This window comes from Magallana gigas, chromosome 9 (genome assembly GCF_963853765.1).
Source record: "Magallana gigas chromosome 9, xbMagGiga1.1, whole genome shotgun sequence".
Lineage (NCBI taxonomy): Eukaryota > Metazoa > Mollusca > Bivalvia > Ostreida > Ostreidae > Magallana > Magallana gigas.
The window spans coordinates 25,062,420-25,084,885 of NC_088861.1; the positions used below are offsets into that span (position 1 = coordinate 25,062,420).

At 34.8% G+C, this 22,466-nt stretch overlaps 1 protein-coding gene across 1 annotated transcript in view; it reads left to right on the forward strand.

Annotated features, from left to right (window-relative positions):
* LOC105346886 (uncharacterized) overlaps positions 1-22,466 on the forward strand; it is a 51,647-nt gene that overhangs the window by 4,762 nt on the left and 24,419 nt on the right. The window contains exons 5-36 of the mRNA XM_066070792.1: positions 1,093-1,176; positions 1,590-1,697; positions 1,951-2,005; positions 2,662-2,874; positions 3,067-3,183; positions 3,369-3,524; positions 3,690-4,033; positions 4,446-4,638; positions 5,314-5,452; positions 5,818-5,950; positions 6,534-6,699; positions 6,995-7,121; positions 7,370-7,450; positions 8,024-8,199; positions 8,425-8,591; positions 9,392-9,619; positions 10,000-10,250; positions 10,977-11,143; positions 12,358-12,536; positions 13,325-13,457; positions 13,799-13,899; positions 14,342-14,560; positions 14,977-15,106; positions 15,341-15,534; positions 15,875-16,005; positions 16,328-16,536; positions 17,146-17,375; positions 17,769-17,958; positions 20,605-20,754; positions 21,158-21,287; positions 21,428-21,582; positions 22,085-22,164. Of these exons, the coding sequence (XP_065926864.1) occupies positions 1,093-1,176; positions 1,590-1,697; positions 1,951-2,005; positions 2,662-2,874; positions 3,067-3,183; positions 3,369-3,524; positions 3,690-4,033; positions 4,446-4,638; positions 5,314-5,452; positions 5,818-5,950; positions 6,534-6,699; positions 6,995-7,121; positions 7,370-7,450; positions 8,024-8,199; positions 8,425-8,591; positions 9,392-9,619; positions 10,000-10,250; positions 10,977-11,143; positions 12,358-12,536; positions 13,325-13,457; positions 13,799-13,899; positions 14,342-14,560; positions 14,977-15,106; positions 15,341-15,534; positions 15,875-16,005; positions 16,328-16,536; positions 17,146-17,375; positions 17,769-17,958; positions 20,605-20,754; positions 21,158-21,287; positions 21,428-21,582; positions 22,085-22,164 (5,136 nt within the window). The remainder of the gene's footprint in view (positions 1-1,092; positions 1,177-1,589; positions 1,698-1,950; positions 2,006-2,661; positions 2,875-3,066; positions 3,184-3,368; positions 3,525-3,689; positions 4,034-4,445; positions 4,639-5,313; positions 5,453-5,817; positions 5,951-6,533; positions 6,700-6,994; positions 7,122-7,369; positions 7,451-8,023; positions 8,200-8,424; positions 8,592-9,391; positions 9,620-9,999; positions 10,251-10,976; positions 11,144-12,357; positions 12,537-13,324; positions 13,458-13,798; positions 13,900-14,341; positions 14,561-14,976; positions 15,107-15,340; positions 15,535-15,874; positions 16,006-16,327; positions 16,537-17,145; positions 17,376-17,768; positions 17,959-20,604; positions 20,755-21,157; positions 21,288-21,427; positions 21,583-22,084; positions 22,165-22,466) is intronic.

Here is a 22,466-nt window from a genome sequence, read left to right on the forward strand (position 1 = left end):
AATTACTGCAATGTAAGTGTCCCTTTGTTATTTAAGCTTGTTCTAAATAGGCATGTTTTGCTGTTTGTTTCCTGTCAAGCACAGGCACCTGATGTAATAATTGTACTAAAAAAAATATACCGGGCCCTCTACCATATATCAGTCAAGCTATTATTGTGGGTGCATTTATAAGAGCAAACGATTTGCAGATTAATTGAGCAGATTTGTTCGTCAGCAGACAAAGTACATGTATATGATGTATTTGAAAGTATTTTATGAAGCAACCATTGAAAATATTTGATATTCTTTTAACTGTATTATATAAATAGTGCCTTTTTGGGAGGGTAACAGTTGAAATTGACACCCCAAGAAAACCATTGTCAACCAACGCGAAGCGGAGGTTGACAATGGTTTTCGAGGGGTGTCAATTTCAACTGTTATCCTCCCAAACAGGCACTATTTATTTTGTTATACTGAATGTCTTTTTTTTAAATTTTAAGAAAATTTTACTGCTTTTATATAGGTCTGGAATAACGTGAATTCTACAGCGAACCGTACGCGCATAATTTTCGCGCATGTAACATTTTTTAATGTTACCCGTTGCCAAGTGCGTTGCTAACGCTGAGGGTAATAGTAAATATTATTAACTGCGTCTTAACCAATCAGATTTCAGTATTTAACATGAAAGTATAACAAAGGACAAATAGTATTTGAAAGCATTACATTATAAAGAACCTGTATCCAATTTAAAAGAAATCTGTCAATGTATTACATTCATTTTTATGTATAGAACACATAATTATTTGTTTACACAAATTCAGAATACTTTGAATCATTGAATTCCCTCAAAATACATGAAAGTTCATGATTGTCTAATATCTACATGTATACAGTCAAACTTTGTTATCTCAAACTAGTTTAAAAACTTTGAGATACCTGATATTTGAGAATCAGATATCGAGGGTAAAATAAGTAAATGGGACTTAAAACTCACTTCAACATATCCATCGTATTTGAGATATCAGTGTTTGAGATATTGAAGTTAAGCTGTAAATGCTCTCTGTCTTAAATCACAGACAATTGATATGAATATATTCATTATCCCATTTCCAGTTGTTCTGCCTTCAATCTGGGAGATGTGTGGACAAGGAGAACAAGTGTAGCTCACCCACCCCACACATGTGTGATCCAGTGCAGGTATGTGTGTAGAATTCATCTATTAAAAATTAAAAATCATGATCAAAATTATCATCAGGAATCATTTTATTTATTCTATCTTATGTACACAAACTTTAAATTTATATCTCAACATTGTCATTTAAACATTGCAGTGGTGGTTTTCTATTTTTATTGTGAGCGAAAACGTTTTGTAGGTAATTTTTTTAGAAATACTGTATAATTTAAAATCTATTCAGCAGTGAATAATATCTTTTTATATTGAAATCCTTATGAATATAAGTAAATTTTGGCTAGGATTATACATGTATTTGTTGTCTGAATCCATTGCTCTGTTAAAGACTTCATCTTCGTAGCAAATTACTTTTTGACAAAATTGTAAGATCCAACAACTACTGGTACAAGGTTAGAACTTAATGAGCCTTTGTTTACAGGAGTACTACTGCCCATCCAGAGGAGAATGTGTGAAGTACACAGAACCCTGTGAGGGGCCCCCATCCACAGAGTCCCCCACCATGGACTCTAAATGCCCCGCCCACCAGGTATAGCATCTGTCAATCATTTAACTGTTACACCCATTATGGCAATATAGCACCCTTATGTCATTGATAATAACATCAGTTGATGCCCTAACATATCCACCCCTTTTAAACACTTGTGGAATAATTTCTTATGGCACAAAGATCAAGGTACATAATATCAATAATTTTCAGGGAGTTAATAGACTGTCATTGACTATGTTTAGAACTTAACTGCTACATAATGCACTGTTAATGAATAAGGTATTGATTTCAGGTTTTCTGCCTTGCGTCTGGTCGTTGTGTTGAGAAGACTTGTTCAGGAGATGGAGGTATAATTCTTGTATACCTATATTTATATAGAGACACCGCTTTTGGTGCTCACTGCCTCCTTTGGGGTTTTGAACCTTGGTCCTTTGACTCACAAATCTAATTTTATTTAAAAGTGAGATTTAAAGCTAGACAATATTTCAGAAATTTCTTGTTAAATACTTTTAATTATTATTAACACAGGTCATACTGGTACTCTTCACTCAAAATCAAATGAACTTACAGATTTATATTGTAAGCTTATCCCATAAGTCATATTGGTGATTGTGGGTTTTTTTTTGTTTTTTTTTTTATTCTGAAAAAAGGTTATACGTATATAAATTATTTTATGATATACAGAGTATTCGCTCTCTCACTTCTCACATACTAACATTCTCATCCCATATTGTAATATTTATAAAGAGTAGGGTAGTTGCTTGTGATAATTATGAAACAGAATGCCTTAAAGCAGTTTATTGTATTTTGTTATAAAATACATCCAGTATCCATATAAGCAATGATACTGCTTGACATGGACATTTCCAAGACACAAAGTTCAATATTTCAATTATCTGGTCCCATTAGTTATAAATGTTGTTCATAAATTGAATGATAGAAAAATAAATAGTAAAACTCTGAAAAGTACATGAACTGTTATATATTTTCTTGAATTTGACAGAATCTGGTACTGGTACCCCTATGTCAACTAGTTCTCCCTCCTCGGCTGGTGATCGTCTCCTGTTAGTGGATAGAGCGGTCACGGTGTACAACAATGTACAGTTCCGCTTGGTCGATTACATGCAACATGTCGTACAGGAGGAGACAAAGCGATTGGAGCATATGACAGTCCATCTGAGCTGTGATGGAAAATCAGGAGTGGAGTTTTATGCAGGTGCTGAGAGAGATAGAGAGAGAGAGAGAGAGAGAGAGAGAGAGAGAGAGAGAGAGAGAGAGATTAGTTTTTTACATGTTAAATTCAAAACTCTTGAACTGTTTCAGATGGATGTTATATCTGAAATTCATTTACACCCATGAATAATTTGAAAAAAGTGGAACTGAATCTGTTTATGTTTTATTGATGCAGGGAGATCTGCTATTCTGGAAGATGCAAGGGTGGGAATGTTTGAACAAATAACTGCTATTACTGATGGATCAGAAAAAACTGTAGCCATCTGCAAAATTCTCTCGTTGCCTACAACCAGTAAGTACATAAAACAAATTTTAATATCTTATTGTCCAAAATTGCAGAATTATAATTATTATATGATGTTCAAAATCAGATATATTTATGCTCTGTTAAAACAGAAGAAAATATTTCTTGTTTTATGTCGTGGATATGGTTAAATCCTTGTCAAATTTTTTGAAATTTGATGTGTTATTTTGTAGTTTCCATGGGCTACCAATATCATATAGGGGTAGTTGCGATTCCTGAACTTTTGACCCCAAACATAACTATGGCAATGACCTCTGTGTCAGTTAATGAAGGCATAACACACTGGACAATGGACCAATGGGACAAGGTGTTTCTTGTCAACATTACAGGTATATTACTAAAGCTATTTGCATTGTCTTATATTGAGATTTTTCATTCATTTTTGAAGCTATAGAAACCACAATACCCAAGCAATGTTTGATCTTTAACAAAACAATTTAAAAAATTGCATACAATATGATTTAGTTTTTCAATTCTCTTTGCATCAACAACAGATGAAGCCCCACAGATTCCTGATGAAATTGAAATTTTATCCGAAAGAGGCATCAAGGAAATCTATGAAAAAGGTCTAGAATTCATGGAGGGTGGAGTTATCTACCCTTTACGCATTTCTCTGAAGGGGACGCCCTTAGATTCCTCAGGCTTGCCGATGGTTTCCATAGTAACTGTGTCAGGAGAAGGATCTGCGTGGAGGAGAGCTCCATCCTGGGGGGTAGAGTTGGATGACCTTGGCAAAAGGTCAAGGTCACTCCATGTCAAACTTCATCCTGCGTTTAGTGGAGACATCCATTTTGATATGAGACTGAACTCTGGTGATCAATTTGTTTTTACTTTGAAGGTACATGTATTTTTCTATTCATGTTGAGTTTATTTATTAATCTTGTCTGTAACTTTTTCTGCAATGATTTTAACTGTTTTATTTTGGTCCTCAAATATTTCATTTTTGCTGTTAATGGATCATATATTCTTTTGCAAACAATAGAGTACCAAGAAATAAAGTCTTAAGTGTTTTCTGTAATGAAAAACATTAAAATCACCCAAAAATGACATATAGATAAGCAATTTAAAAAAAAACCAACTATGGCTTTAGTTTGCTCAATGTTAAGCAAAAAAAAAAAAAAACCTCACCCAAATTTGATACAATATCCCAATATTTTTAAAGTAAATGTATAGAATAATACTTACATGAAAAATAATTTGTATTATAATACCGTATGTCTCTGATATTTTATTGCTGATTTGTCTATTAGGTCATTGATGTAAACAATGCCCCTTATCTGCTCTCACCTGAGAAAACAATGGACATATTGACCTCGATCTTGGTGCAGCCTTACACAGGTGACAGGGAGTTCACTGCAGGGGAGATCAGTGATCTCGTTTTCGCTGATGAGGATGGCGACCATGTAGGGCTCGCGCTTTTAGGGACGGCCTCCAATGAACTTGGTGAGAACATTGACTTCTGTTCATATATAATATGTACTAAGCTCCAAAATATGTGTATTGCAGAGCCAAACATTTTCATGGAGCCAAGTTTTGTTGATTTTTATATTGATGCATAGTTATTGTAATTCAATTTTGTAACAAAGTTTTTTTGGAGATTTCAATTTGTTAAAAAAAATGTTATTCATGAGATAAAGGAAGTTTAATCTTGTGCAAAAATTTTCTGTTTTGATAATATACTGTAAACTCCTTATTTTACGCGAGTACTTATAATTCCGCGCTTCTGCTGTTTTGTATCAAATCGCAAGGATATAAAATCGCGATAACCAATTTTTTGTTAAAAATTCCTAGAGTCCAAAACTGTCCGAAAAATAAGAGCGAGATTTTAAAATACGTGAAAGTTGCCTCTCGTGATTTTAATTCCTTGCGTTTGATTAGGAATCTACTGTACTTGATAAATAAAAGACGATTTCTTCAAGTATATGACAATATCATTTGTTTTATTGATGTATGCATCACTCTAATCAATGATATCTTCAATATAATAAAAAGGTTTTCAATTCAAGAATTAATTGCATTAATACACCAAGTGCTGGATTGATTCAAGCACAGACTCTATTGCTGAATCATTGCCATTGAGTTTGTTGAGACATTCCTATTTTTGTTTTTGTATTAAAGGTTCTTGGCATTATGATAATGGAGCAGGCTGGAAACAAGTCCCTGTCATTGGACCTTTGACAATTAGTCAGTCACAGCAAAATGTCAGCGCTGTTCTACTGTCAAAAACTGACAAACTCAAGTTTGCATCAAGCGTAGGGTAAGTTATGTTTACTTACTGTGTTATTCAACTGTCCAAATTTGACAAAATCAATTACAAACCATTAGTGCTCAGAGTTGTTCTACTGTAAGGAACTCAAGTTCAAATTAGCAAATGAAAGGTAATTTAAAAATGAAATATACGACTGTAAGGTAAAGCATAAGTCATACATTTGAATCAGCATTTTTATACAGTTTGCAACAGTTACTGTCAAAATCACAGGGTTTTTTTTTCCTGAGTTGTAATAACTTTGTTGTGGGTATATAGTAAGTATATATATTTAATACATGTACTATGATTAATTTTAGTTAAAATCAGAATTTTAAATTTTAGTTTAACAGATGGATATTTGACCTTGTTTTTAGATATCTTTGGACAACTAGGGAGGCCCTAAAAAAGACTAAACTTTACACTCTGGCCTGGGACGGCAGCGATATGACCTCCAATGAAAGGTCATTAGGTCATGTCAGAGTTCATAGGTGTTCTGCCGGGATGAAGGTAAAAGAGTAAAATCTTCTGCTCATAATTAGATTCACTTTTGTCTTTCATGGAGATGTTCAAAGGAAGTTTGACACTAAAGCAATGCAAATTTTTTTTTTTGGAGATAGAGTAGAGCTTTACTTGAACTGGTGTATTCATGAACAAAGTGTCTACCTAATTATAATGCTGTATGCAGATTATATAACTTTATACTGTAGACCAACTTTCATTCGTGAATCGTGAGCGAGAAATTTTCGCGAAGTTCACGAGAGCCTTGTCGTCACGAATATTTCTCGGCGCAAACCAGCCCTTGTTGTGTGTTTGTAATAACAACACAGGTCTGTATAAGGCTTACTTGCAAAAATTAGTCTTCGCAAACCAGTTTGTATCCAGTAAATGGCGAAATAATGTTGTCGCAAATACATGTAAAAGTTGGTTTACAGTATTTTACCTATGCTTCAGCCAGAAATCACTACTGTGAGGATCAATTCAACAGTTACACTCCTCATATTTGTTCTTAATGGCCTGTTTTTTTCCTTTTTCTTGAACCAGCAAGAAACAGTTTCTTTGTAAATATTTGATTGTTTTGTTTTTATTGCAGATTTGTGGGAGTGGGGGTCACAGTGCATTCTCTGAAGAGATCATCACTCTGTTCATTAACAAGGCGGGCTGTGACGGACGGCCGGGGTCACAGTTGGGGGAGGACCTGTGTGGGGTGTGTGGGGGGTACAATGACTGCGAGGACTGTAGCGGCAAGCTCAACGGAGGTATGGTTTCAGAATCGGGAAAAAAACAATCCTTGTCAGCCTAATTCTTACACATGTTTACTGACCATATAAAGTTTGTCTGTTTTTAGTGTCACAAAATTTTCAAATTTTGGGTAAATGTGTACTTTCTTTTTATGTGTGTGATTTTTAAAGTTTCAAACAATATGAATACCAAATACATTTTCTGCATATGGTATTAGCTTGAACTCTCTGGTAACTTCCTTCTCTTGCTACGATTATTTTATGCCAGTTGTGATATAAATCTAACACCTTGACCTAATTACCTGTACCGTAGGTGCTGTGGTCGACTCCTGTGGCGACTGTACAGAGGGGGACACAGGTCTGACCAGGGACCACCGCCTAGACTGCAGGGGACAGTGCGGCCTTAACTACTTTGACAACACCTTCAAGATGTGCTTACCGTAAGACCTTGTTCTTAATTTTGAACTGAGTTTCCCAAATGAACAATCCTGATATTAAAAATTGAAAAATGGTAGGCAGGTGGTTGGGCGGCAGGCGACTGTCAAAAGGGTGACCCCTAGGCCTTTTGAAATGATAACTCCTTGCGTAGTTTTCAAGATAGGAGGTTGTTGTTTTGCATATCAAGTGACAATTGCATGTATGAACATAATTATCAGAGATGTGCATATTACTTGAACTTTGATTGTAGGAACAATGTGGACAAAGTGAGGCTGATGACCTTGTTTCAGGAATGTGATGGGCGGGTCAACAGCGACGCCTACACAAACAAGTGAGTACAACGCCACCGGCGTACCCCAAAATAAGACCAAAAAAATAAATATTGTATTGGTTTTCGAGCACTTCTGCAACAGATAAAATGCTACAGTATTTACCAGTATTTCTTGAAAATAAAATCAAATTATATCTTTTGGCCACATTAAATTTTGCAATTTTTGGCCTGAGAACCAATGCATCAACATTTTTCATAACAGTAATATATCATGACTGGGTTTAAAACTGCAGAGATATGTGCTTCATTGTGTGTTTTAATAAAACCATGCAAATTTAGAGGTTTTTTCTGACAATAAATTTTGATATCTTGCAAAACACCTTAATGAGAACCTCATGTTCTAGTGCACAAAAGACAGCATGTGCATGCAGTGATGTGTTTTTTTTACTGTCGGTCCATAGAACTGTTGCCTTATTTAATGTGTCATACACGTCATGATTTCTTTTATGGAACTTGAAGTCAATTTTTTGTTGCAATTTTATGACAACATATAATATCATATATTTATAAAACATTTACGTAAGATTTTATATGAAAAGAAACAAACTTAAGATCTGTTGATGCTATATCTAGATGTGGATACTGTGTGCTGGGCAACACCTCACGGGCAGAAAACCACGGGGAGGATCAGTGCGGGGTGTGTGAAGGGGAGAATGAGTGTGTCGATTGTGCTGGGGTTCCCCACGGGGAGTCGGTGCTAGACTTCTGTGACAAATGTGTACTTAGGAATAGCAAGGACTATAACAAAGGTAATCTATCCTTAACACAGTTGGATCTACTGAAGGGAACACCCCAGGAAAATTCAAACTTATTAAATTTATTCAGTAAAGTTACTGAAAATGGGCCTCAGACCCCCCAATCCTACAGATTAGGCCAACAATAAGATATTTGTAGTTTGGTAATGTTCTATACAATCATACCGGTAATTATAATTATAGATAATTCTCATTATATGCACTCCTTTTCTGGTCCAGAATGTTATGTTGGGATGGGCCACATTAACCAGACTCGACTGGGAGCCAATGGGCAGAAGGCGCTGGAAATGACGGTCTACACAATGGCCCAGGAGGAGGGTGAAAACCGCCCCTCGGCCCTCAAGATAAACGGGTGTGGTCTGTACAAAGGATCATACTTTGACAGGGTAAGGCCAAAAAAATTAACATATTCATAACAAGTTGGTTCTTAAGTCATAAAGTTAAAAAAATAAAGTATCAGGCAAATATTTTATTTTTATTCCAAGATAAAATTCGCAAAATGAAATAACTCAAGTTTTGAATTTTTAAACTCAAAATTCAGAATTAAGCTATTTCTTTTTGCAAATTTTGCTGTAAAATTAATCAGTGTGCAGCATTTTATCTAATGCAGCAGTGCCCTATAATCAATACATTTTTGGGGGTTTTTTTGTGTTTATTTTTGGCCATTATTTAACTATATCAGTAGCTTTCAAACAAAGAACTACTGTGGAATCATTAAAATTCGTGGGGGCCAATTTACGTGGATTGCTTAAATTTTACTGTTTTGTGGGCACGTAATTTCGTGTGTTATCTATACATACAAAAGGAAAATTGACTCCATAACTCTAATTTATTAATTCGTGGAGGATGTTAATTCAAGGATAAGAGGTACCCATGAATTCCACGAAAATTGAGCCATCTAATGATTCCACAGTACGTATAAATATGCTGTTAAAGGCAAAAGCGAAGATATTTAGATTTTTTCTATACATGTACTAAATAATAGCCAATGGCTAAAGAAATCCTAGTATCTCAAGTTTTGAAGTAGAGATGTCTTGTTCGACATTTAATTAACTCCTACATGTTATTGAAAACTTTAGAAATACATGTAACTTTGGTGCCGTACGTGTTGCAAAATAATGCTTAAAACATTAAAAAGTTAATTTCCATAATGCATTGAATTATGTTTTTCTTTTTTTTCTCTCAGGAGATAGACATGACTGTTGTATCCTATGACAACAATACAGGTCTGATCATAGCTCGCACCCGAGAGTTGACTGCCGCAGACGTTGGACTCTATAGAGTAGGATGTTTTACCACCGACGAGGGAATCAGTACCATCAATTCACCAAAGACCACTCGTATTGTTTTATTTGGAGCAGCCGACGTCAGAGCAGTCCTTCCACAACAAATCAACGTACAGGAAGAAACCAAGGTCAGAAGAGTTCATCATAAAGTTTAAGGTCAAAGTTCAAGGTCAAACATACCATGGTTTGATGGTCTGATTTCATGGAATTTGAAAAATTGAAAGCATACATGAAATTGTGGTGCTAAATGTTTTAAAAATTTCCTTTTAGCCAAGATTTACTCATTTTAAAATGATTACTTATGTAAATTGAAGATTTTACCATTGAACAAGAAATATTTTCAACTACTATGCTCTTTTTTGGACATTTTATTGCCAAATTGTGTGGCAGTCAAGATATGGGCTATATATTAATTAAGATTAAATTTGAAGTACTAGTTGCATCTGCTAAATGAAAATAACAATTTTCATTATTTTGAGATTTGACCTTGACCTGAATACATTTGTAGGTGACAGTGAGGGCAATTAGGTTCTATAAGACCAACTACCTCATGTGCGCCATCAGATGTCCGTACAAAGAGCGGGGCATCGGCTGCTTCTCCACCGACCACCACCCATCCAGCTTTATGCTGTTTCCAGCCAAACTCGTGGATGACACGACCTGCGAATGCGACCTCAAACACATGTCAAAGGTCAACAGACCAATGCCCTATGACCTGACTGTACTGTTTGAGCCCCTTTCTTCAACTTCAATTCCTGGGTTTGTATAGTCAACTGTATCTTATAGAAATGCATGTATGTTGCATGTTTTTGATTATTCTACACTGTAAATTTGAGAAAATATTATAGTTGGTTAGATTTTTCTACATTATTCAAAATGTTATTGTTTAGTTAAAAAATCTTATTGCAAGGTGACAATGATATGTTGACATGTTCAGTTTTGTATTTTAATAAAATCTTTCATGTAAAATATCTGGAAATTAGTAATCACTTGATGTGACAAGAAGCTTTCATCTTTTTACTTCACAAAATTATTTAATTTGATTAATTAGGTCTTCTACAAATAGATCCTATTGTATCTACAAATTTGTATCAGATTATTAAATGGAAATCTACATGTATGATTGGGTTACTTTGGCATCTAATTTTCTTTCAAAAGACAACTTTGAAATGTTAAAGTTTGCATTTTGGCCTATATTACCGGTAAGTCCTAAAACTCTAAGGAAATGATAGCGCTTTAATTTTGCTATAAATGTTGAATTAATTTGATGTTTAAAAAAATCAGCTTTTGCTGTTCATCAAATTCACAAAATATGTGGTACTTAATCCTTGGTACATTGTAAATTATTGAAACTTTTGAAGATGCAATTCAAATCAATAAGTGAATGGCATTGTTGGCTGTCAGTGGAAAAAAGGACATATACAAGTTTTTTAAACTTTCAACACTATTTCAACTTAATTTCATCTTTTATTGTTACAATTATAGCTTGCAGTATGTCAAGCTTTACGTACGAGCCCCTGCCCCGAGACTCGAGTCTGCCTGGTTCAACAAGATGTATTGCTCACTAACCCTCATGTTTGATGCCTCGGTGGAAGGCCCTGAAAACTGCAGACAGTTGTTTGATGAAGCCAGTTATCAAAAACTTGGACACAGTAAGAATAATTGAGTTTACCTTTTCTTTTCCAGACTTGGATAGTTGGAAATAAAAAAAAAAATTAGACTTTTTTCAAGAGGAAACTTAAGACTTAATTGCCTATTGATGAAGCTAAAGACTTTGCTTAAAGACTACAATACTGTAGATTAGAAAATTTACTCAAGGTGAAACTGGAGAATTTACTTATGATAAGTCTTTTAAAATTAGTCTGAGTGTTCAAGAAATTACCCGTCAAATCTACTTGCGTTAAAAATTAAAATATTACTTTTCCTAGCCATGAAATATTTTATCACTTATTTGCACCAATTTGCAATAGATATCACTATTATAATAAATTGTTAATATTACTCTGTGATGACATTACGATGGATTTAATTGTTATCAATTGATTTTGCATTGCCGTATTTAAAAAGACTTTTTAAAAAAGGGATACAAAAGAGTTAAAATAAATTTTACAAAAAGAATCTTGCATGGTTTATGAAGATAAAGGATTTTTTATCTAAAGAATTGTGTTTTTCCATAAAGAAGGCATCAATTTTGATTCAAAATCATATCCCATTACAAATCATGAGAGATTCTTAATGCATTGGTAAGAATAATAATGTGCAAGTCCTGCATAAAGAATCAATCTACCAAATATTCAGGGAAATATTCACCCCCGTTTTATTTTCGCCCCCTTCACCCTTGTTGTCAGTGAGCGAATTTAATACTAGGCGAAGTCCAATGTCTCAAATTATCTTTCTTTTAGCACAACTTTGTTTGGGCAAATTCAAGACGGGGCGAAAATGTTTGCAAGCGTAGATGGACAAAAAATAACATGGGTCGAAAATAACCCTTTATATAGTATTCAAATGTTTCCGTTATATATTCATCCAGAGATCTTTAATTTTAAAAGTTATAAATAGTCTAAAAACGGCCAAATTTATCTGGCACTATTAATATACTGTAAACAAACTTTTATTCGCGACGATATTATTTCACGATTTACTCGATACAAACTGGCTCGTGACGACTAATTTTCGTGAGTAAGCTTTATACAGACCTGTGTTGTTATTACAAACACACGACAAGGGCTGGTTTGCAGTGAGAAATATTCACGACGATGAGGCTTTCATGAACTTTGTGAAAATTTCTCACTCGCGAATAAAAGTTGGTCTACAATACATGTATATATATATATATGTAAATTATTAAATAATGTTGTGTTTTCAGATGCTGAATGTCACTTCATGGGAAACAGACTGATGGTATTTCTGAAGAAGGACGAGTTTTCTCTGAGGCCGGGTGAACAAGTCACTATTTCTAACGCAAGCATCCATAAGTTGTTCTCTGAAGAAAGGGAGCCATCATTTGCATCTGGAAGTGTCGTGGTGTCAAGTCCTAGAGATAAGGTACAGATGGAATTTCGGAAATCCAGAAGTACAAGTTAATGCATCATGATCAGTGGAAACCAAGCTAGGCCAGTCTCACTAATGTTTACTGACCATGAATCAACTCATTTTCATTAACTTTTTTCTGCTTTCATGAATTCAATATTCATTATTCTGGATCCTTCATTGGAAAAACAAGTCTTTTTAGTTTCTAGAGATAGGAAAATGAACATCATGTTACAAAAAACAAGTACAGTGTAGTTGTTTACAGATATACATAGTACATATCATTGATTATCATTAATGCAATTGATCAGATTTCCTTCACCTTTATTCTTCATATTTTTCATTACGATAAAAATATATAGCTCAGATACTTGTGTGTACACTGTGATGGCTTGATCTCTCATGAAATAAAAAGAGCTGCATGTTAATAAATATGAAATTTATATTATTAATGATATCATAAATATTAATAATATCATATTATAATTTAATCTAATTAATATAATATCATCAAGTATATCATAATTAAAATGTGTTGTATCAAAATATAAAGGTTTTCGTAAAGACAAATTGATTTGTATTTGTTCATTTTCGTATACTATTTCACATCTTCTTATTAATAATAAAACTAAGTTAGGTTTAAAACTGTGTGAGATGTGCTTTTGACAATTTTTTGCTAATATTAATTTATAGACGAAGTGTTTAATTATTAAAGCAATCTACAGTTATTGTTGCTTCTGAAATATAGATGAGGAAAGCAGTCAGTCAGTGCCTTAACAATGCCTTTCATTATAACATTGTAGATGCAGATCAGTGTAGAGCTAGTGGGAGGAGGGATGATTGGCAGCTGTGACCCGTTTGACCTGTATCTGAGGAAGTCTGGTAGTCTGGGATGTGTGGATATAGTGTTTAATTGGACAGTAGCATCAAACCATAGTAAGGACTATATACCTATTGACAGCCACTATGATTCCTCTTTAATTTTAACCTGACACTGTTATAACCAAACTTTTATTCGCTACAACTTTCATTTTGCAAATTTACTGGCTGCAACAGTTAATACAGGTTTGCAGGAATTTATTTTCACTTCCATGCAAGCCTGTAGATAACTTTCAACCAAGACACCAAAGTGCTGATCTGCAGCAAGAAATATTTTACAAAAATAAGGCTTTTCTTAACCTTGTAAAATATTCTTGCACAAACAAAATTTGGTTTATAGTTTACGTCTTGATTTTGAAGATGATAATCTGTTGCATGCATGTACATGTACTTTCCAGGCTCCCCTTCGGCATCCATTTTGTCAGATGTGGCGAGGATACAGAGTAGGTTGGATGACCTACCGACCTCACAGTGGAAGATTGGTGGACTTGGATCAGAGGTAAGAAACGGGCAAAATAAAAAAGATTGAAAGTTTTTGAGGCTTAGGATGAGGTACAAAGAAAAGAGATACAGAAAAAAAATTTGATTTTTTCTATAATACATGTAAGTTGAAGTTAAATTCTTATTGAAGGTTTTCCACTGAACTTTCAGAGTATTACTGTAAAATTTAACCATGTAGTATAACTGTGTGCAATAAAAATCTACAAGATTTACCAGCAACCTATTCGAATGTTTTTTATCTGTATTAAATGAATGAAATGACAGAAATTAATTGACCAACAACAGTTTTTGTATACAATCCTTAACTCTACCATTGAAATTTTTCAGTTATATATATGAATTATGGATTGAAGCAGGTTGCTTGAATCTTTAGAATGATTGCAATCATTGTGTGGTATGCACCAACTTGTTGAAGTTTATTAATATGTACTGTTTGACAGATTGTACCAGGGTCAACATACATATTCACAACCATGATTACAAATATGATGGACCTGTCTTCTATATCTGTAAATACCCATGTGACCAGGTCACATGATCTCAAACCAATCAGTGTGCAGTTAAAGCTGATGTCAAGGAAACACCCTGATCCTCAGAGACCGCTGAAAATGGTTGCCGTGGTTACACCATCAGCTTGTAGTGGAATTGACATGCAGGAGGTACATAATATTATTTTATAACATTGTGGTATTTCAGTCTGATGTTTTGGTAAATGGTATTTGGATTTATCCTCACATTATACTCTATGTAATTGTTTGAATTCCTCCTAAATATCATATAACTATATAATAAATAATGTGGCAATATAAAAAACAATATCACCTCCCCTTTTCTACAGCAGGCTAACAAGGTGATATCACAAACAATAACACCTCCCCTTTTCTGACAGACAAGCTGATGTGGTGATATCGAAAACAATAACACCTCCCTTTTTACTGACAGACAACCTAATGTGATATCACAGACAATAACACCTCCATTTTTTCTGACAGACAAATTTTTGTTGTGATATCACAAACATTATAACACCTCCCTTTTTTCTGACAGACAATAACACCTCCCTTTTCTCTGACAGACAAGTTTCCTGTACAAGTGGACCAGTAGCAGTGCTGATGTAGTGATATCCTCAGTGATGGAGCTGCCATTTGCTGTTATCAGGCGGGGCTCCCTAAGGGGAGGTTCTACTTATACAATTACTGTCACAGGTGAGAAATCGATGTTTATGAGACTTTTATTCAAACTAGATGCAGGAGAAAAACAAATTGAAAGCAAGACATCATTTCTGAAGTTTTAAAAAGTTGAAATTTCCTTCATAGAATTAAAATTCAAACAGCGCAGAATAAAGTTACAAAACAAGTTTCACCATAGTAAAGAAATTAGTTATTATTTTATCTTAATTAATTGCACTTACTTGATGTGTCTTTTACTATTTGTATCAGTGTTCAAGTTGAATGACGAGTCGGTGTCAGATGAAGCGTCCACAACCTTCACTACTCTGAGTCAGCCCTTGGAGGTCAAGGTCCCCAAATACATCCAGTCCCTCCCCACCGCGACAGTGATTCTTGATGCCTCCAGATCTTCAGACCCTGACAATGCTCCTGAAAACCCCAAGTTCTTCTGGGCTTGTGCTAAGGTAATTGAAATCAAAAAGGATACTGCCACTTTGTCAGCAGATGGTTTTCAAGGGCAAAGATTAAATCAAAGGGTTATTGATCAAACCTGTTTCCAAAGCATTGGCTTTCAGCAATTTTAGTACTTTGATTCTCTCCAACATTATGTAATGCTATGATTTACATGTGTATTAATTCAGGCTATGTGGACTGTGGATATCAGCCTGGGTAGCTTAGTGGAAGAGCTCCTGACTAGAGTTGCAGGTGTCTTGGGTTCGATTCCCAATCCTACCTTATGTTTTAATTGTATTTATATGCCCATTCCTCCTTTCCTACTAAAGATGTACCTCTGCTTCATTGTAGGAGTCAGTACCAGGTGTGCCCTACTACATAAAGAAAGACGGGTCAGAGGTCATGTTGGAGGCCCTGGTACGACCCAGTGACCTAGTGACCCCTATCCTGACCATTCCTCCAGACATGCTCTCAGTTGGCAGGTAAAGGCTTTCCTTCACAATGAAAGATCATTCTTAAATTTAAAATAAATGGTACATGTACATTGCTCATCTAAAGATAGAGATCACTTTCATTGGGAAAATGCCAATAACTTTTATCAGTCTTTTTATCATGAAAAGCTACGTATTGAGTCCTGTAGGTACATGCCAATCTAACTGTAATTGTTTTTATGAATTGCATAGTCAGAAAGGTACACAATTCTAGTGTATAAAATAATAATAACTTTTCCAATTTGTTTTCATCAATTGATGTTGGAAGAAAATGCAGACAATCTCAATGATACATGTATTTGTTCCTTATAAGATATGTCTGGAATGTGACAATGATGAAAGGAAAGAGATCTAGTTCGTTTTCTGTCGTCATGGAGATCGTGGATAATCGAGCACCATTGGTCGTCATGGAAACAACAGACCTCACCATAAACTCAGGGGAGCCACTCAGACTCAGTAGTATTATTTCTACCTACAACAAAAAGCCAGTCAAAGTCTTCTGGGATTGTGCTCAAGTAGAAGGTAGAAGTAATTCTATAAATAAAGGTTATATCATAATAATAATATGATGGTGATGAAATTAGCAGAATATTCAAAATGATGCTTTTACAAAAAGAGATTTTACTACAGACGACTTTTTGACAGGCAGCATATTTTACAGGAGAAGTTATGATGTTTTACAAGGTATAACCATTTATAGACAGTAAATTTACAGGATGTTTAATATAAATGATGTTTTACAGGTTACAACCATTTACAGGGAGAAATTCATTGGTTGATATGATGTTAATAAAACATGGCATTTTACTGACACTAATACATGATGCAACTATTTACTGACTGTTATCATACATATAGATGATGTTTTACAGGTTACAACCATATACAGGCAGTAAATTTATTTGTTGATATGATGTCAATAATACATGGCATTTTACTGACACTTATACATGATACAACTATTTACAGACTGTTTTACGGGATGTATTTAATATGTTTTACAGGATACAACCATTTACAGATTGTAATTAAATAGGAAGTAAAGAAAAATAATTATGATTTACATGATACATGTACAACTGTATACCTATTTACAGTCATAGATTTACAGCGTGTGTTGATATTTTACAGGATATGACTATGTGCCATTAGACAACTTCACCTCCCTCCCTCAGCGATTGGTAGAGGAGAGTGATGAGCCCCTCAGTAACTATGTCTTCTCCCTGTATCTCGACCAGGGACTGCCTGCTGGGGGAAGGTTTCTTATACAGGTCACTGCCATTGCTGGAGAGAGCATGCTCAGTAGAACAGAGCAGGTCACGGTCACTGTGAACTCTCCTCCAATGATAGGAGAGGTCAAGGTCAGTTGTCATGGATATCACAGTTTGTCAATAGAGATTTTTTTCAATTATGAATTAATGCCTGTCCATAATTTAGCATGTAACGTTCAAATTTGATTAACAAATCTAAATAGAATTGTTGTTTTGATTTTTAAATAATAGATTCAATGAATAATATGTAAAGAGATATATTCATTAAAAATAATTTAATATAAAAAAAATGCATTCATAATGTGTTGCAACCAAATTCATTTATTGCAAAATCAGAACTGATATCGGAATGTGAACAGAGAAATGAACTTAAAGCTGATAAGCTATAAGCTTTTATGTAAAATAGTGAACAAAATACTATTAATAGTAAATAGATTTTAAGCATGTTTGGCAGGGTACATGTACTGTTTCATTTTATTGTAGATAACCCCACTGAATGGGTCAGCTCTGACAACCAAGTTTACTGTCCAGATGGGGGAGGGGTGGATAGACCCTGAGGGGGACAGGGTGGTGTTTTACATCCACACAGAGAAAGTGGATGAGGGAAAAGTCCGCAGAATGAGTCCGCGGCCCCTGACTGACATTGTCTCCTACGACATGATGCTGGAAACAGGTGAGGTTATGATACAAAATATATTATTATACTTCTATGTTTAAAACTGAAATCTGATTGGTTTAAACACAGTTAATAATCTGTTTTATTACCCTCAGCGTTAGCAACACACTTGGCAACAGGTAACACAACGAATTGTTACATGGACATAAATTATGCTGTACGGTTCGCCGTAGAATATACATCATTTCTATATATTTACATTATCAAGTGTCTTTGTCTGTGATAACACTACGTATCAATTTTGTACTATATACTGTGGAATCATTAAATTTCGTGGGGGCCAATTTTCGTGGATGACTTAAATTTTACAGGTTCGTGGGGACGTAATTTCGTGTATTCATATATATCTACAAAAGGGAATATGACTTTATTACCCTAATTCATCAATTTGTGATGGATGTTATTTCGTGGATGAGAGGTACCCACGAATTCCACGAAAAATGAGCCACCACGAAATCTAATGATTTCACAGTAACCCATAACACAGATGACCCAAATTGAGGCGCTGGCGGGGTTTGCTTATCTATATTTAAAGATTTAATCGTATGATGGCCTAAAATTATATAAATATAAGTAATAAGGAATCATTCTTTGAATATTATGAGGTGATAATTTCGGTCGGGGCGTGATCAAATCTATCATATTTACATTTTCCAGTGTCTTTGTCTGTGATAACACTACGTATCGATTTTGTACTATATAACCCATAACACAAATGACGCCAAATTGAGGCGACGGCGGGGTTTGCTTATCTATATTTAAAGATTTAATCGTACAATGGCCTAAAATTATATAAATATAAGTAATAAGGAATCATTCTTTGAATATTATGAGGTGATAATTTCGGGGCGTGATCAAATCTATCTATCATAAAGCCCTTCGGGCTTTATTATACCCCCGCTCCGAAGGAGAGGGGGTATACTGTTTTACCCTTGTGTGTCTGTCTGTCTGTCCGTCCGTCCATCTGTCCGTCTGTCTGTCCGTCCGTAACAAAAATTTCTGTCACATTTATCTCAGCAACTATTTATCGCAGATGCGTGAAATTTTAACACAGTGTTTGTTAAGGCATGCCATATCGTGGGATATATTTTTGTACCAATCGGACGTCAACTTCCTGTTAAATGACGTCTTTGCTTATTTTTTAACCAAAATTTCAAACAAATTTTCGTCAAAGATTTCTCAGCAACTGTTTATAGCAGATGCTTGAAATTTTTACACAGTATTTGTATAGGCATGCCATATCGTGGGATATATTTTTGTACCAATCAGACGTCAACTTCCTGTTTATTTTTAGCAAAAATTTTCAAACAAATTTCCGTCAAAGAATTTTCAGCAACTGTTTATCGCAGATGCTTGAAATTTTTACACAGTATTTGTATAGGCATGCTATATCGTGGGATGTATTTCTGTACCAATCAGACGTCAACTTCCTGTTAAATGATGACTGTTTATTTTTTGCCAAAATTTTCAAACAAATTTCCGTCAAAGAATTCTCAGCAACTATTAATCGCAGATGCTTGAAATTTTAACACACTATTTGTTTAGGCATGCCATATTGTGGGATATATTTTTGTATCAATCGGACGTCAACTTCCTGTTAAATGACGACTTTGCTTATTTTTTACCCAAATTTTCAAACAAATTTCCTTCAAAGATTTCTCAGCAGCTATTTATCGCAGATGCTTGAAATTTTTACACAATATTTGTATAGGCATGCCATATCGTGGGATATATTTCTGTACCAATCGGGTGTCAACTTCCTGTTAAATGTCGACTTTGTTTATTTTTAGCAAAAATTTTCAAACAAATTTTCCTCAAAGATTTCTCAGCAGCTATTTATCGCAGATGCTTGAAATTTTAACACACTATTTGTTTCGGCATGCCATATTGTGGGATATATTTTTGTACCAATCGGACGTCAACTTCCTGTTAAATAATGACCTTGTTTATTTTTTGCCAAAATTTTCAAACAAATTTTCGTCAAAGATTTCTCAGCAGCTATATATCAGAGATGCTTGAAATTTTTACACAGTGTTTTTTAAGGCATGCCATATCGTGGGATATGTTTTTGTACCAATCGGAAGTCATCTTCCTGTTAAATGAGTACTTTGTTTATTTTAGCTAAAATTTTCAAACAAATTTTCCTCAAAGATTTCTTAGCAGCTATTTATCGCAGATGCTTGAAATTTTAACACACTATTTGTTTCGGCATGCCATATTGTGGGATATATTTCTGTACCAATCGGATGCCAGCTTTCTGTTAAATGTCGACTTTGCTTATTTTGCATATTCACATCAGATCGGGGGTATCACTAGTGAGCATTGGCTCACAGATATCTTGTTGATTTGATCATGCCCCGACCAAAATTATCACCTCATAATACTCCAAGAATGATTTCTTATTCCTTATGTAAAAGCAGTAAACTTTTCTCTAAAACCTTGTCCAACTCTGCTTCGAATCGGTTGGCAATGGTTTTCTTAAGGTGTCAATTTTAACTGTTACCCTCCCAATGAACTACAGCATTAATTTTATATAGTGCACTTAGGATATTAATTTTACTGGCACTCTACTTATATGCCTATAGTTAGTTTGCAAATAACCTTTCTTAGTTATTCTAAGAATTTCAAATCCTTTTTTTTCAGGAGAGTTTAAGGTCCACATCGAGGCCTGTGATTTGCAGCAGGCCTGTGTAGTTCACACTGCTCCCGACACGATTCTTGTCAGTGAAAAACAGATGACAGAGGCGGAGCTTAATACAGCTGTCAGTGATGTCACGATGCTACTCAAAACGGGTAAACTTCGAAGAACCATTATTTCATGTGTGGGATTTTGTTGTACAATGTAGCTGGCTTTGAGTAAAAAATTCGGAAAATGTTGTGCCAATAATATTACCATTACATGAATTTTTAGTAATTTAGAAATGTAATATAATTATACTAGCTATTATTTAGATAGAAAAGGTACTAAGACTGAATGATTTATTCAATATTAAGTTGTCAATCACTTTAATATTTCTTCAAAATGTACAGGGCAATATTTCCAAGCTCATATTTTATTAATGAAAATATGTGTTAGTTGCGATTTCATTCAGCCATGAAATAGTCATGTACTTGCTAGCAGTTACTGAATAAAGAATTTATAATTCAAAACTCTAATTTGTTTCTTAATGATAGCTTTTCATGACTGAATTTGTAGATATGGATCAAGCGGTAGGAATGGCAATGTCCTTGACCTCATTAATGGAGGAGCCAGGCAATAGTTCCCAGGCGTTGGGAGGAGTGATGAATGATGTCGCCTACAGCCTTTTGTCTTCATCCTCTGCTCAGTAAGTTACCTACAGCATTCTGTCTTTGCCTCCACTCGGTACTGAGAAAGTGGTTATTTATGCTGCTGGTAAAGCACACGTTTTCTAGGGTCAAACATTGGTACCGTTATCCGGTGAATATAATACGCACTTTTTTCCAGATTTGCCCCAGAGGAGGCAGTGACTGTGATAGACACTGCTAATACTATACTGCGACCCATGGCTGAGGGAGGCATGCTGACCCCGAGGGTCAGAGAGGAAGGTCTCACCAAGGCCAATCAGCTGGCAGCTACCACCCGGCCTCAGTCCCAGCAAGGTAACGTTAAAGTGTCTCAGGGCATGCATGGTTTGGATTACTGTTAAGTTTTTTTGCGATAATATGATTTTGCTAATTTATCAGTGATCAAATAGTTTGCAGAAACTTGACCTAGATCTTTTTACTTTCATTTACTAAAAGGATATAACAAGAGACAGTAAAAGACTGGTTTGCAGCAAAATATATTTGCAACCTCAAGGTTCTAATGAACTTTCTGGAATTTATTAAGATGCAATTTAAAAAAGTTGGTTTAAAGAAGTTTGCCTTTGTGGAGTAAAATTGATAACCTTATAAGCAAGAGCAGGGTACTGAAAGTATTATTTTTGCTGACTTTTTCTTGACTGACCATTAGTAAGCTGGTTTCAGCAACTTTTTTCCTGACCCAGCCTATTGTATCTACGTAGTCTTAAACAAAGAAGAGAGACATAGCAAGACTGGTTTGTGATGAGAAATACCTGTATATCAAGGTTCTTACTGAAATTTTGTTTTTTAATTTGATCAGGTGGACAAAGAAAGAGGAGAGCAGTTGATCCCAATACACTGACCACTGTGACAGTTGTACAGCCAATGTCCAAATCTACGGTAAGTTGAATCTCGATGGCCTGAAATGTCTTCACTTTTCTTGGCCTGCTCTTAACTTTAGAATTCGAAGTTATTGGCTGAATTGTAACTTTTAGTTTCTTTCATCGTAATCTTGGTGAAATTTTGCTTAGGTAGAATATTTGAACTTATGAAAAGGCCAATTTACTTGCATTGGCCAACAATTTTGTATGTAATCAAGATTTTATATCCTTCTTTTAAAATCATATAAAGCATTACAACAGATATCTTGTAGCAGTGAAAATTTATTTGTTAATTATATAAAATTAAGTTCTAGCTAGTGT